This window comes from Triturus cristatus, chromosome 4_1 (genome assembly GCF_964204655.1).
Source record: "Triturus cristatus chromosome 4_1, aTriCri1.1, whole genome shotgun sequence".
Lineage (NCBI taxonomy): Eukaryota > Metazoa > Chordata > Amphibia > Caudata > Salamandridae > Triturus > Triturus cristatus.
Genome location: NC_140585.1, coordinates 974,075,063 through 974,091,196, shown reverse-complemented (window position 1 = coordinate 974,091,196; position 16,134 = coordinate 974,075,063). Strand labels below are relative to the sequence as shown.

The 16,134-nt window shown below is 46.4% G+C and overlaps 1 protein-coding gene across 3 annotated transcripts in view; it reads right to left on the bottom strand.

Annotated features, from left to right (window-relative positions):
* Positions 1-5,734: 5,734 nt before the first annotated feature.
* BBS10 (Bardet-Biedl syndrome 10) overlaps positions 5,735-16,134 on the bottom strand; it is a 93,120-nt gene continuing 82,720 nt past the window's right edge. For all 3 annotated transcript variants that reach the window (XM_085653863.1, XM_085653865.1, XM_085653864.1), the window contains one exon: positions 5,735-8,063. In XM_085653863.1, the coding sequence (XP_085509989.1) occupies positions 6,092-8,063 (1,972 nt within the window). In that variant the 3' untranslated portion in view covers positions 5,735-6,091. The remainder of the gene's footprint in view (positions 8,064-16,134) is intronic.

Sequence of the window (16,134 nt, the reverse complement as noted above, 5' to 3'; positions counted from 1 at the left end):
GAGGGGGTTGGCCCCCCCCGGTCCCACAGTACGGACGCTGTTTCAGCTTCTCCTGTGCCCCCGGCGAGTGGTTTGAGGCGGGACAGAGGAACTCCACATTATGACGCACTGTTGGTTACATTGCCTACAGAAAAAAAACATGATTCCAATATTCTCCCAACTTACTATTGCAGCGACTATAGAAAGGTTACCCCATGGGGGAGACTGACAGGGTCTGGAGGAGTGGATGGCCCATGGTATCAGTCGGGTGGGAGACCAGTATCAAACGGATGAGATGCTCTCATTTGAGGACTTACAATTGGAGCACGATCTGCTGGGGTGGTCGGTGGCACTTAGTGCTGCATGGTGCTGTGACTGCAGCGATCAGGGAGCATTGGAGGGGTGGGGCAGCTGAGCCTCCCACGCACCAAGGCTGGCATAGTATATGCACCACATAAGGAACATACAAAGCAGTGACATGTTTTTACAGGGCACTCCTGGCAGAGGGGGTAACACCCTTGACAGATCTTCAGGAAAGGTGGGAGGGGGATTTGGGGACCTTGATTCCGGAAGGGGATTGGGTAAAAATCCTGGACCAGGTTCTCAAAGTATCAGGGGATGCCTGTTTTAAATTGATAAGTTTCTACTTCCTCCATAGGGCATATTTCATACTTGGAAGAGTGACCAGGTTCTACGAAATAGCTGGGGCTGCATGCCCTTGATGTGGGGAGGTGGGAGCTGGAATGTTCCATTTAGTTTGTGAGTGCCCTTCCCTTTTTGAGCTTTTGGGAGGAAGAGGTGGCCTGTCTTAACGATGTCGCACAGCGTAACATACCTTGTTCCCTGGGCCCGTTTGGTGGGTTGGGTTTCCGTAGCATAAAGTCACGTCTAGATTTCCTCATTTGGTTTTGGACCTTGCACAATGCAAAATCACGATGAACTGGAAAGCCGCAGGGGTCCCTAGAGTACTTAAGTGCTGGAGTGAGATTCTTAAATGGGCAGGACATGAAAGTGGGGTTCTGCTCCAAGAGGCAAAACAGGGATGTGGCTCCCTTGAGGAGGGGTGCACTTGGGATGCTCTGGTTGACTGTTTATGTGACTTGGACCTGCGGATACCAATAGGATCACCGGGGGGAGCACTCATTATGGATGACTTGGGTACATGACAGCCAGGAGGTCACCCCGGAGTGTGGAGGTAGATATGTGAACTCCCCTTGGGCCCAGAGGAGTCATAAAATACTGGGTGGTGGTGACCCTCCCACCCTTAGTCTTGGGACAGTCAACCAAATTGAAATGGGAAGCGGCATGGCACTGCTGCGGAAGTTTGTGTATCGATTGTTTATATGAGAGGGTGGCATAAGGGAGGGGGGAGAGAGAACCCCTAGCGGAACAATCTGAGACAAGGTGGGGGGATGAACAGACCTGAGTATGGGTAACTTGGTGACTGGCTACTTTTTTATTGAATATACCCATCTACGGAGCTATAGAGGTGTGGATTCTGTCTGATGGCAAGAGACTGTAACTTTACTGGTGTGAAGTGATTGTCATGTGTGTAGTGCAATAACAATAGAAACTTTGTATTAAACAAAAAATGAACAAAATGAGCTGGTTCTCAGGATTTTTCAGAAGGTAGATAAACCTTCCCAGTCAACCAGATACTGAAGTTTGTTTCTATAGTAAACAAAGAAACTCAACAGCTGCTATCAGGGCCACCCCTGAACTCAAATTCTGTTGGATCTCTAAACACAACTGATCCATCAGCAGGTAATCAATAGATTGTCTAGCTCAGCCTACATCAGAGTAACAGTGTTCACATGGTTTGAGTCTTCCCTAAGTAATTGTTCAGTCAAGGTCAAACACAGTCTGTTCATCTCCAGAATACCCAGTCTCAAAAGTGACATCCACCAGGGCTCTGGCTTATCACTAACTCAATTCTACATTTAAAGAGACCCCCCCTCAATGTCATCTTAGACTCATAAAGGATAGATTTCCACATGTACACAGATGCCACACTGATGAACCCAGCAATGGCCAGAACCTGATTCACTGTCTTGCATGCAGAAATACTGCCTGTGCCTCAAATGCGATAAAACAGAAATCCATCTCCTGTACCATGTCAACCCTACCCCTTACCATTTACCTGTCTTGAGAAATATTTCTCTCCACCTATCCCAAATGATAACGCTAGAAACCTAGGCGGTCTCCAAAATGGTTTTCTACCGAATCTTGCTACAAAACTGAATCTACTATAACTCCACTGCTGTAACACAATCTTTGTAAAGCCTGCAGTAGTCATGCTCGTCCTTCATTACTACTACACCAGCTTGCACGTGGTCCTCCCTAAAGCAATTCTATCTAAACTCCAAAGAGTTAAAATCTAAACACACGCCTGGTGCTCAATCTGAAAACAACAGGACCACAACATTCATGCATTGAGATTACTTCACTGCCTTCCAGTAAAGATAGGGTGCCACTCAAAACTCTATGCATAGTACATATGACGCTTCATAGATAATCAACCCCCCTGACTGACTAGATGTAAAAGAACTAGTGGCCGAGTCTGCCAGGTTCTCAGCTCCTCCCCATTGAATGCTCTACTTCTGTAGCTGCGATCTGAGAACTACTTTGACAAGATGCACAAATCCTTAAGGACTTGCCTCGTCTTTGCGGCATTTGGATAATTGATTCCGCTCCGAGATATTTCTTCACAGTTGTTTACAGAATCCTAGGCAGGCCAGATGCCCAAAACCAGAGTCCTATTTCACTTGACTGGAAGAACTCTGTTCTTTTAAGGCTTTGTCATTTGGGATACATTTAATGGTGGCTTCTTCAGTAAGTTGAATCATTATCTGAAGGACCACCCAGCAAAGCCAAAATGGCCATTCCACGAAGTCGGTATTTCCCCAGTGGGTTGGAGGCTAGAGGGCTGGTTTCAGAGCTGGGTGGGCTGTCATGACTCAACCATACTCCTATTCTTCCATTTTAGTTGCAGCCTTCTGCAGTGAGGAGCAGGGGTGAACATTGTTGCCTGGACTGATGTTTTTCTTCCAGTTTGTCTCTGCTATCTGGCTCAACATTATAAGGTTCTGCAAAATACTATCATACTACCCAACAATCGTTATATGTACCCACGCTCGAACGTGCATGGAGGCTCCGTAAAGTGGTTAGTGGCACTTTACACAAACAAATTTAAATGGTAAACGTTATTGTAGTTAACAATTGCATTGGGCCTCAGTTTAATCCAATATAGGCATACAGGAGAATGCTACAAATGCATCCTTTTGTCTCTTGGAGATGCTGTACATGAACAGCTGCAGACCAGAAACCATCAAGGAAACTTGTCCAAAACCCCTATAGAACTACTACCTACAGATCATTCCAGTCTTGGACACACTGGGAAATCTACATTTTTGTCATGGACTACAGATCGCAGAATCCACTTAACATCTTCCCAAAAACCTGGCAACCTCTGAGCAATAGCGCACGTCTTTAGAATCTTCACCGCTCTTTTACAGGCCTCATGAGGAAATATGCTTACAAACACCAGTGACTTTGTAGCCCAGTTATGTGACTGTCCCAGGGCTTGCAGGACGCCCTCAATGACTAAACATCCTTACTCTTGTTGCCTCTTTGGTACACCATTCCCAACTTGCTTCCATCAAAGTCTGTGTCATGTTCCTGTCCAACTTGCTGCAGATTTGTCACAGTATGTGTGTCCTGCATTGTTCCTTTTCCAGCTTTACCTTGATATATTATTGCTCTTGCAAGCTTGCTACTGTCGTTAGGTTCCTTGTAGTTGACTTGCTCTCTTCCGTCTCCAGCTCTGCCCTTTTGTCTTGCGTGCCTTATGCTTTTGTTCCTGTTTCTTCGGTCTTACCTGTGCTAGTTGATTTGGTGCAATCTTCGCTGCTCACATTGTATCTGTATCCCTTTGGGCTTTAGAGTTGTATATACTATTTTGCCCCCACCTGCGTATGTTTGAAATCCAGGGGGCACACTCTGCCATATCCGTTGTCTTGTCTTTCATTTAGTCTAAAGTGCCTTGAGAATATATTGTTACTATTTTTTAGGACTCTTCATCGAGTTTCCAGCTGGACCCATTGGGGCTTCTCTCGTGTATATTAAGATGATCCGCGTTTGTGGCCTGGAGTCAAGATACAGATTAACTCCTGCTGCCCCCTTTCCGCCGGGCTCGCAGAGTGATATCTGTAAGAACAATCTGAATGAAGAGACACTGAGTTTATTTGTGTAAGAAATTCTGAGTCCTGCCTGCATACGCCCCTAATGGTAAGCCTGTGTGTTTGCCCAGTGTTTGGGTCCTTTTGGTGCTTGTACACCTTAGGGCTGCTTGCCTTCCCTGTCTTGCTCCCTTTTTGCACCGGTTTGTTTCACTTGCTGCTCTTCATCTGTACAACCATCTCCTTGCTCTTTAGTACAACATCTTGTGTGCTTATGGGGTTGTTTCCCACTGAACCACATAACCGAAAAACCCAACTCAGTGCATTCCAGGTGCCTGATCTGAATAGCAAATTCACCCTGGTCTGAGGGCTGTGTGTGTAAGCTCTGCTTGTGCTGCTCTTGCGTTTGCAAGTGTGGCGTAGAGCACAGCCTTGCCTCTGCTATGACGTACTTAAAAAATAATACACAAACAATTCATAGCAACACGCGTTCAATTCCACATTAATATCCTTATATAATACACAGTAAACATAAGTCTGGGTTTGGTTAAGTCTTGCAGGCTAGAAGGCTTTTACTCATCACTGCTCATCAGAACAAGTTATATGACTTGCAATACTGCTTGCTGGCTGCCACGGAAGACCATGCCAAGGGTCCCTGCCATCTGTCAACTGTTCTTATGTGGCACCAGGTGGTATTTTGGCACTGTAGAATATAAATAGGTACACAACTAATGCCCTGGTATCCTGTACCCTAGGGTGCTGGGTAATAGCATTCCTAAGGCCTGCCCTGCCGTAACGGAGACAATGGTCTCTTTAAAAAGTGCAAGAACTGAAAGCAAGTTCGCACATATAGCGACAGGACCAAGACATACGTCTCTTAAGACTGCAGAAGGCCTCCAGGGTAGGCCGAAAGAAAACCAGAAATCCTGGACTCGGAAGCAGTAAAGCTGGGAGCACAAACTGTAACTTCACCAGCATGAGAAGCTGACATTAGGGACCAAAATATACTTGTATCGGATTGGGCAATGCCGGCGAGAGTCAGTGACAGTGTTCTTGCAGTCTGTCCCTGATCAGAAAGCATATAGTATTCAACGGAAACAGGTCAGGAGCAGAGTGAGAATATAAAGGAACATGATCGGAAATGAATGTGCACTTAATACCATCGACTTTGAGAACTTTGTAAACGTTAGCACACCTCCTTTCTATTCAATTCCTGATTACATGCAGCCTGAGGCGGAGACTCCTGCGCCCCCTGGCGAAACCAAGCTTGCAAGAGACTTTCAGTTCACAGTTTAAAGGATACATTTGAGTGATATGTGAAAAACTTCTAATTCTGGTGTGTGGATTACGTTTCTATGATCTTATGTCATGTAAGTTGTTGATATCAATCTACAAAAAAACCATATCAAAGAAAACATACAATTACCATTGCCAACTCCACATCTGCTTACTAAGACTTACCTTGCGATGTGATATTTTTTGTCATGTGATAGAACACATGCAATACAATGGGTACAATGCAATATAATTGATTTTCTATGCGGCTATGCCACACATTTTATCCAATCACACTTAGTAAATTTACATTCTTTATTTTGATATCTTTATCTCTTGAAAGGAATGTGTCCCAAGTAAGTTAGAAATTCATTTTCAATGCTATTGAGCTTATTTTGCAAAAAGATTCTAATGGATAAATTGATATTCCCAATTGTATTAAAAGCCTTAGACAGCATAAAGAAAATAAAAGTAGATGGGTTTTTAAGAGCCAGTAAACACATCTTTAAAAGAGAAAAAAACAGAAACAGATTTAATTTTGCCACTGTTGAGTGCATACAACACTGAGAATTTGTTATGCAGCTGTACATGAAGCAAGAGCTGGAAACCTAAGAAAGGCTGCAACGTGAATGGAACAAAGCAATTATGACTTTCCAGATTCATATTTCAGATTCACTATCATCTACATTTTGCGGCTCTTTCTTAATGGCAATCACTGATTCAACTGTCACCAGGCTGGTGACGCAATGAAGCACAGACGCCAGCAGCTGGTATTTACAGCAGACAGACTCCAAGCCTTTCTGATTCATAAGCACTGGCTTGCTCAATCGCACGGCATTGATTGTCGCAGCGTAGGCTTGCAGAAATTGTGCATTTCCTTTGGGAATCCGGCGAAGGCTTCTTGGAATACCTAACAGTGCGTTTGCAAATAATGTGGTGACCTGTGCAAGCTCGGAATGTTTGCTTTGTGCTGCATATTGATTTAGGTAATAATGTAACAGGATCTCAAATGTTCCTCCAACTGGCATGACTGACCCGGCTGGTATGAATGACTCATGAGCTCTGTAACACCCACTGTTACAGGCCTCACTTTGCAAACACTTTTCTTGACATTGGGTTGATTCCCGGCAGGCCCTGTTGCTACTCAGCTGTTGAGTAAAGTGCAATGTGATATTGTCTTCTTCTGAGTTTTCTCCTTGCCCAATATTTCCTTGCATACCCTGTTCAGCCTGTAATTCAGTGCATGGGTTGCCGTCACTGTTGTTGCTGCAGCCTGCGTGCAGCAATTTGGGAAGCGTTTCCGTGCCTTCAGATTCAACATTCAAGGTAACGTTCTCTCTGGATCTGTTTTGCAAATTTGTTCCATTTTTAACATGATCAACATCCTTCCCTGTAGAAGAGTCTATGTATTGTCTGTCTTTCTGTTTGTTGTGGCGTTCCACCTGAATATCAAAATGAGAGAAAACATCTCCATGTCTGAAGCACTGGTCACTTGTCTGCTTTTCCTCATCTGAATCTTCGTTACAAATGGCATCAAGCTCTTTGAACAGCTGCCGGACCAACTTAACTGCTCCATGGAAAGCTGAGACATGTTGCTCTGTGAGGCCCTTCACTGGTCCACAGAGGACCAAGCTGTGTGGCTCAAAGGCACCAGTGCTGACCACACCCAGATGCACATACCTGTGGGAGCCGAGAAGAATTGGACGACAGAATGTTGCTTTCAGAGTTTCCGTGACCTCGCCTTGTGACCTCTCCCAGGAGGTTTTGTATTCAGGCGATACCCCGGTGACTCTGCAGAGGAGAGAGATGTCTTCTGCTGAAAGGCAGTCTACAAGCGAGATTCCATATACTTTGCAATAGTAAAGAGCGGTTTCCGATTGCTTGACACTGGACAAAATGAGATTCACACCATTATTCTTAAGATGTTTAATGAAGCCTTCTGTTCTTTTGGTCAGCCCGTCCTTAAAGCGAAGAAACTGTGCTCCAGAGTTGACTGCCAAGTCAAAACCGGTGGTGGAAAGGCCAGGCTGGACCGGTTCTGTTACAATGAGTCCCCTAAGGTCTCCCTCAGCTTGGCAGAACACAGCAAAGTCTCTGTGGAGCACGAGCCCAGAGAGAACCCTTGACCTTGCCACAGGAAGGCCAAAAACAGGGGTGTGAAGTTCAAAGAAGAACTCATCCACTACTCTCATCGCGTCTTCCATGTTATGGCCACTGGCAACACACCTGATGAAAAAGTCAGTAGCTATTTCGGTAATGAACTTCTGATTAATGGTTCCAATTTTTCCAGAGAAGTAGGCTCCCAAAGTTGACGTCAGTGAATCTTTGGACAATCCAGCTTTTTTGTTGGATGGGGAAAACACAGACAGGAAATGCTTACGGAGGTGTCGGCCAATGACCTTCTCCAGCACCTCAATCTGAAACCTTAGCAGGGAGTGACATATTTTTTTGAGCGTATGGCTGTATTTTCCATGCTTTGTTCCTTTTACTAAAGGCCCACTAAACAGTCCACCTTCATTTTTATGAACAAGGCTTTCGAGTCCTCTCAGTACATCGCAGAGCAGTAGGATGAATGACTTGCTGCCGTCTCCAGTTGCACTACAGTGCTTCAAAGTACACCCCACTATCATTCTGCAAGGAGAAGAAAAACAATTAAACGGAGAAAATACCCTGTAAAAGTGTTTCTTAAACTACTATCACACTATATGCATTCACAATTAGTGAAAAGACAGTTTGTCAGAGGTGAACATGCCTTTTTAAGCTGCTCTTTTTTTTTTTTTTTTTGCAGACTTTTATATAGCGCGAACTAGATCCGAATCCAATCAGGTATCAGAGCGCTTTACATAGCACCAGTAACGTTACATGAGGACACACATTCATTTTTTTTTTTTTAGGCACGGGGAGATTAAGGGGCATATGTATGAAAGGAAAAATTAGTCGCAAACGCTGCGAATCGCAAAAAACAGCGTTTGCGACTGATTTTTCGCTATTTCATATGTATGACACACTTTCAAACAGAAAAATAAGAAATCGCTAAATTAGTGATTTCTTAGGCTGCGAAACAAGAAAACAGCGAATTTCCTAGCGAATACTTAATTTGCGATTCCTTAGCGTTGCGAATATCGCTAACAAGAAATCGCTAGCTAAGAAATCGCAAACACATGTATGAAATTGTCGCAAATTGCGATTTCACAAAATTCGCAATTTAAGAAATCGCTATTAACACCAATTGCTTGCAGGTGGTAAACTGGTGCAAGGTACAAAAACCAGCCCACAATGCAACAAACACACCCACAATGGCTGCAATGTACGTGATAGCCAGGAGGCTGCGTATTCGGGCCCTTGCTCACAGGAGAATGAGACAGGAACGTATCTTCAGGCTGCGCATCACCCTGTTCCAGACATCTATGACAAGTACAGACTGCACCCACAGACCATAATGGACCTGATTGAGGAGCTGAAACCCCACTTGGAGCACCCTACTCGCAGGACACAAACAATTCCCACACATGTGCAGGTCCTGTGCTCCCTGCACCTCCTGGCGTCAGGGAGTTTTCAACGGGTCATAGCGGAGGTTGGTGGGGTGTCACAGAGTGCACTTTCGCGCTTCTTCCATGCCTTCCTAGATGCAATGCTACTGAGGCTCTCACATCACATTTACTTCCCCACCACCCAACAGGCATTACAGCAAACGATACTGGACTTCTACCAGATTGCACGTTTCCCCCACGTCATTGGCTGCATTGACGGACCCATGTGGCCATCACACCCCCAGCAGAAACTGAATATGTCTACAGGAATCGGAAATGCTACCATTCCCTCAACATACAGATTGTGTGCAACGCTAAGTATCACATCACAGACATCGTAGCCAAATACCCCGGCAGTACACATGACTCCTTCATCTTCCGACACAGTGGAATACACAGACGTCTGAGTGCTGGAGAGTTTGGGGAGGGGTACCTGCTCGGTAAATACATTGCACACGTCACTGTGTTTTTTTCCATGCAGGTGACAGTGCCTATGCAGTGCGCGACTTCATCCTGACCCCATACCTGGATCCTGCAAATGCAAGTGAGAGGAGCTACAACAGGGCACACAGATCTACACGCTGTGTCATTGAGCGAACCTTCGGAATCCTGAAGAGCCGCTTCAGGTGCCTGCATAAAAGTGGAGGCGCACTGCAATACAGCCCTGAGACCTGCTGTAAAATCGTGGCAAGCTGTGCAATGCTAAATAACATGGCAATGAGGAAAGGCACCACAATTGATGTGACCGATACAGACACATCGGATGACGAGCGCCCTGCTCCCCCTGCCAGACCAGCACCAGGAGTTGGGGCAGCTGCTGGACGTCAGAGACGGACTGAGATCACACAAAACTACTTTTAGGTGAGTATTGAGGAAATGAGACTACAAAGCCTGATGATGTGTCAAGTGTTTAATCACACTTCACATGAAAGAAATTGTAATTGTCCCCAGCACATGTTGTACACACAGTGCAGAGAAGGCACAAGTAATAGGGCAAACAGCCTTTTCGGGTAAATGCACCCGTGTTGCAGTCAGTGTCCCCGCAGATGATCACCTCCGTCGGTGCCGTCCAGGGTGAGTGCCCCCCATGGTGCGCCCTTGGCCTGCTACCTGTCTGTCACTGCGGCGTCTTTCACCTGGCAAGGTTGGAGTGATGCTGCTGCGACTCGATGTGTCCTCACTCTCAGCAGAGGCCATTAGTGCGCTGCCACCAGCATTGGCTGTCTGCAGCTGTTCCACAGCAGTGGTTACCTGCTCTAGCCCTCATGCAATGTCCTGGCAGCAATGTGCCATGTCCACCTGCATGGTTACGCTTCTGCGTGTGAGTGCGCTGGTGGTGGTGCAGAGGCGGTTGACTGCCTTTGTATAATTGTGTAGCCGTGCATTGGCACGTCGTCCAGCCCTGTCATTGGCAGCTTGGGTGTCCCTCAAAGTGGCACAGAGCTCATGTATTGCCGCTACCATGTTGCGATTGTCCTGATGTATGCGGCCTAGCTGGCGATTTATTGACCGCATTGCCTTGCTTTGCAGGCGCTGTTCCTGCAGCATGCACTGTTCCAAGCCGGAGAACACGGTGCCTTCTCCTTCTGTTGCAGTGCTGCTCCTGGGTCTTGACCTGGATATGGCTTGTTCCCTTTGCCTTGGTGTTGGTGCGTCATGACGGGGCATGTCTGTCACACCCTGACTCCCCTCTCTCCTGTCGGTGTCATCGCCTGTTGCTGGGACTTCGTCCTCAAATGGAGGCAGTGGGGGCACATGTGCGCGCTTCCTGCGCTGAATTGGCTGCTGCTCTGTGTCATCGCTGGAGTCCGCAGGGTCTGCAGGCTCCGCTCCCTCTGCGCTGTCTTCTTGTGGCATGCCGTGTGCTGTGGATGTAAAGGGGACTACATGAGTTTGTGTTACTGTCTGCATGTGGCACTCAATAAAGTTACAATTCTTTGACAGCTAACCTCTGACACATTTCCATTCAATGATCCCCAAAACACATATGTTGCATTTAATTGTGATGGTGTCATGGACACACAGTCAGACACAGTACTACGAGTCCCATGATGCATTGCTGGGTGTGCTGTAAGACCTGGGCTGGATTGGCATGTTGGGAGTTTACTATGCGCATTTGGGGGAGTGTGCAAGGGATGGGGAGGAGTGCAGGGTGATTTGGCATGCATCTTACCTTGTCTGCTGGATGAGGGGTCGGAGCTGTCTATTGCAGCCAAACCACCAACGCTCTCAGGCAGGAGGGTAGACTCCACGAGCTCCTCATGGGGGGTTGGCTGCTCTGCAGTGGATGGTCCTCCTCCAGTCTGATTGGCATCCTTGAGTCTGGCTGCCACCCTCTCCTTGGACCTCTGGCGCATATCATACCACCGCTTGCGCAGCTCCTCGATGGTGCGTGTGGTGACTCCAACAGCATTCACCTTGCTCTGTATTTCCAGCCAGATTTTCCTCTTCCTGGCCTCTGGGACTTTGAGTGCCTTCTTCCCAAAGAGGAGCTCATGGCTGCAGACCATCTCCTCAATGAGGACCTCCTGCTCCTTTTCTGAAAACTTGTGTTTTCTCTTTCTTTTTTCTGCATCCTTGCCCTGCTGGTTTTGTTTGGGATCCATTGCTGGTTGCTGTCTCCAGGAAAGCCTCCTCACACTCCACAAGCAGCCTCTGGGTGTGGCTCAGGTGAGCAGGTGCAGGCAATCACTACAGTTTCCTGTTTGTGATGTCATCAGCCTGCACCAGGCTTGCAGATTCCCGTTTTTGCGATTTCTTAATTAGCGAATTTCGCTATTAAGAAATCGCAATACGGGATTCTGCAAATTATTTGCGATTTTTAAGTAATCGCAAATGATTAGCGATTTATTTTATACATCCCGTTTAGCGAATCTGAATTTGCGAATCGCAAAATCTCGGAAATTAGGATTCGCTAAAGGGGAGTTTGATACATATGCCCCTAAGTAATTTGCCCAGAATCACAGGATGTTCGGCGTCATTACCGAGACTCGAACTCAGTTCCCCAGGTCCTAGGTCGAGCGCCCTAGCCGTTAGGCCAACTCCTCTCCTTTCAGCTTGCAAATGTGAGGTTTGTATTGCATGTTTCGATATTGTTCTTAAGCACATTGCAGAAGTTTCATAACCCATAATTTACATGAATGATATCACGCCTGCTAATTATTAGCCATAATGTACAGGATTTAGGGCCTCAACAAAAGTGAAGCCCAGGAAAAAGGTTCCTGATTACCTGCTGATCAGTTAGTGTTTGCTCCCTATGCAAAATAATACTATAATACTATCGAACAATTTACCTTTGTTCATTTGAATATCTTAAACTAAAAAATAAGCTTACTATTTGTTAATGATTCAAAGAGAAATTATCGATCCCATTCACCAGCAGACAAAAAAGCTTCTCAAAAGCAACAGGCTTCAAAGGCTACAGGTGATTGCTGGAGGCAAGGCGGTGATAATGTAACAACTAAGCTCATTTGATAAGAAACTATTCTTAAATTGAAGGGCCAGAGGGGGTCCCTGTTCCGGCAGCAGATGTTTAGTCTGCATAATGAAAGGGGTGAATTGTGGAGATGTAAATATCACCTTTTGTAGCCTGTGGGAGATCCAGGAATTGAAACAAGCGGATGGGAATCTCTGTGGAGATGTGATTTTTGGACCTTACGAGACACAATGTCGATGGAAAGACTTACAGAACACTTGAACAAAGACATAGGCAATTTCCAGAGTATGTTTTACTCTCCGCTATTGTACACAGAATGAGATAATAGGGATCTGTGGTAAGGTGCCCCCAGATTGAGGACCTTACACCTCCTTCAGTACACAGTGAATTTCAATGGTGTCTTGCACTATGGTGAATTTATCTGTGCTATTTCCATAATGAATGTCTTTGGGGGATAGAGAAAGAATGGAGTTCATGTCCGAGTGTTTGGGGATGTGAGTGTGATTTGTTGGGGACAGTTTGGGGGTAATTTGGGAGGGGGAGTTGGGAAAGGGACCACACCGGTCTTATAGCATCAGTTGGTTTGTAACTGTTCCTCAGAATTCAATTTTTAAAAAGACTGCTTCATTCAAGTCCATCAACTGGCTAACATAACAATTTTTAAGAATGTTACTGCAACCCGTGAATGTTGGGCTAGAGCATCCAATAACATTAAATTGTTTGGGAAACTAGATCTTGCTAAGGTCATAACAAACATAACTTAACCATGTAATATATGGGATTACATGGCTGGCTCATACCATACTGTACATTACAAGGATAAAGCAAGTCACCAACGGATTCAGTGATCATACACAGTTCCTTTACAATATTATGGAACTTAGAGGTGGCTTGCAATATCCAATTAACTTATGACGGAGGGTATTTTATTCTTTGAATATCATGGTCACATCATTGCCCTTCACGCATAAAGCCTAAATCCTTGGCCATTTACTCTTTCAAATGAGATAAGTGTTTGCTTGACTCATATGTTAAACTTTGCAAGGCGTTCTAGGAAAGAAAACAGGCCAGGAACAGAACAAGCCACATCACCCTGATTCCCCTGGGTCTCTAGGTTGCGGAAATGCTTAGGAGTCGACTTGGGGTCTCCTACCCCCACAGACCACAAAAGCCCTTGGGGACTTCAACTCCAACTCACCCACACACCAGGAGGCGCAGCTGCAGACTGTGGCCCAATGGGGCGGGGACTTCTTCATCGCACTAAAAGCACCTGTTATCCCGCCATGTGGGACACATAAAGTCTTGGTGTCTCCTACCCCCACGGACCACAACAGACCTTGAGGACTTCATCCCCCACTCACCCACACGCCAGGATGTGCAGCCCAAGGGGGGTGGCGCCTCCTGCATCACCCTAAAAGCGCTTCTGCCATCCCGCCACGCCGTTCCACCCCTCTTTCATCTGAAGTGCAGCTGCAAGTATGGGAAAGCATACATCTACAATTACTATTGGCCCGGCTGACTCAAAGGTTGCTCGTAAGTGTCCATCGATTATTTCATTTTTCACCTCAGCAGTTGGGGCCATAAACGAGAAGATCCATAATGTGGAAGAAGATCTGGGCCTAGGAACTGACACTCACACAGCAAGTCTATTGCAAGGCTCTAGACCATTAAGTGGAAGTTACTCTCAAATCACGAGAAGCAAAGCAGGAGTTGACAACTTCTGGGGACTCAGCGGTAATGGAGGCACAGCCATCCGCTGACGTACAGCTCTGATCCGGGTCCCACCACCCAGGAGAAAAGGAAACAATGATGTGGAGACAAAGCCTAAAAAGGGTGTGGTGAAACTTGCCAAATATCCAGATCATAAACTGGCCTCGTCCTCTGTTATCTAACGTATGGAATTACACACTGTGCTCCTCCCAGAGACATAGTTGACTAAGAAGAGATCCCAATGCTACAGCATAGATGAAGAGGACAATTATTTGCCACAAGATTCACGTCATACACTGGGATGCCTTGCTGTGGATTTGCGAGGCACTTACTTTGCCCCTTAGCTAGACACATTCATATAAAAGAACAGCAGATGCGTACTGGTTATGGGGAAATTGGATGGGAGAGATTTAGGGGCTCATTTGGATAGCGGGCGGATTGCCACCGCCCATATGGTGGTGGCGATCCGCCTGCTAAAAACCACCGCCTGCTTCCGAATTCCCCCCGCCACATTACCATGGCGGGGGGGGGGACCCCGGCGGACGGAAAGACCGTCCGCCGGTTTTCCACCCGGTCGCAGAGTCGACCGGGCGGAAAAGCAGCTAACATGGTGGTGGTGTCAGGGAGACACCGCCATCCATATTGGCATAAATGCGGGGATGTAGGCGGTTTTTGCCATTGGGGGCCCATAGTGGGCCCCCAGGGATTGTGGGGGGTGCACATGGGGGGTACCTATAGTACCCCCCTGCAGTTCCATGCACAACTTGGTGCCTGCCACGTTGTGCATGGAAGTGCATGACATGCCTTCCTGGCATTGCGGCGGGCTGTGCTGAGAGCACCACCCGCCGCAATGTCAGGAATGCAGGATGCGCCTGCCAGTGTGGCGGGCGCATCCTAATGTGTGCAACGGGACCCCCGCACCGATGGCAGGCAGTCCCATTCTCCGACAGGATGGCGGGCGGACAAAGTGTTCTGTAGCATCTATGCTACTAATACAGACCAGTCGGCCTTAAAAGAAACCTCATTAGAGCTGTTTGCTAGTTGGCCACATGGTCCAGTGATGCTAAGCAGAGATTATAATTGAGTCATGGACATTAGTTTGGACTGGTCATATTTCATTCTGTATGGTACTATGGTTGAAAGAGAAGCGAGGAAGTTAAATTGAATGTAGCAAGCTGGGAGCTTGTAGGATCATTGCACCAACATGCTGGATTCAGAGTATTTGTTCTACTCTCCAGTGTATGGCCTGTATGTCTGATTAGATCATTTGTTACGTTAAACCAGCATACAAAGTATCTCTCAAAATATTTGTGGAAGAAAATTATCCAACAATAATCTCCTACTGGCTGGTTTACAGTGGGCCATATCTGGAAATTGCAAGACTCCATGCACGTGGACCAGGCCTTCAAGAAGTCTCTTGATGAAGCCGCGCACTATTACTTTAGAAAAAACGAGAGCATTACTAGAATGGGAGGTCTTCAAGGTCGACATCGGAGGCCAATGCATTAGGGCAATGATTGGTGTCCAGAAAACATTAAATTCTGATCTAACTAAACTAGACAAATCAATCCAGGCTCTAGAACTATAGTTGGTCAGTAATCCCACATAGCAATAACAACTTTTGTCTGCGAAAGAGAATTGTGCCACAGTACTAGAGAAACTTAGATGCCTTAATTACACTGAATTACACTGAATATGTGGCAAAGACCCACTCTGAGAGGGATAAAGCCAGGTGTTTACTTGAATGACAGGTAAAGTCATATCAAGGATGGGCTCATTCATAGCGCAGAACAATGACAGTTGGGGCATAACTGTATTTAACCTCTTGTGTGCCCCGCCCTTTCCACGCCCTGTGCCGGGCGTTTCATTAGCGGGCGGGGCTCATGACGAGATAGTCTCGTCATGGGCACAGCGCAACCGCGGCCCATGACGAGACCATCTCGTCATGGGCACTCAAGGGGTTAACTAGACTGACAATCCCAGCACAGTATTACAAGGAACTCTATAAGCATTACTAAGCAGGAAA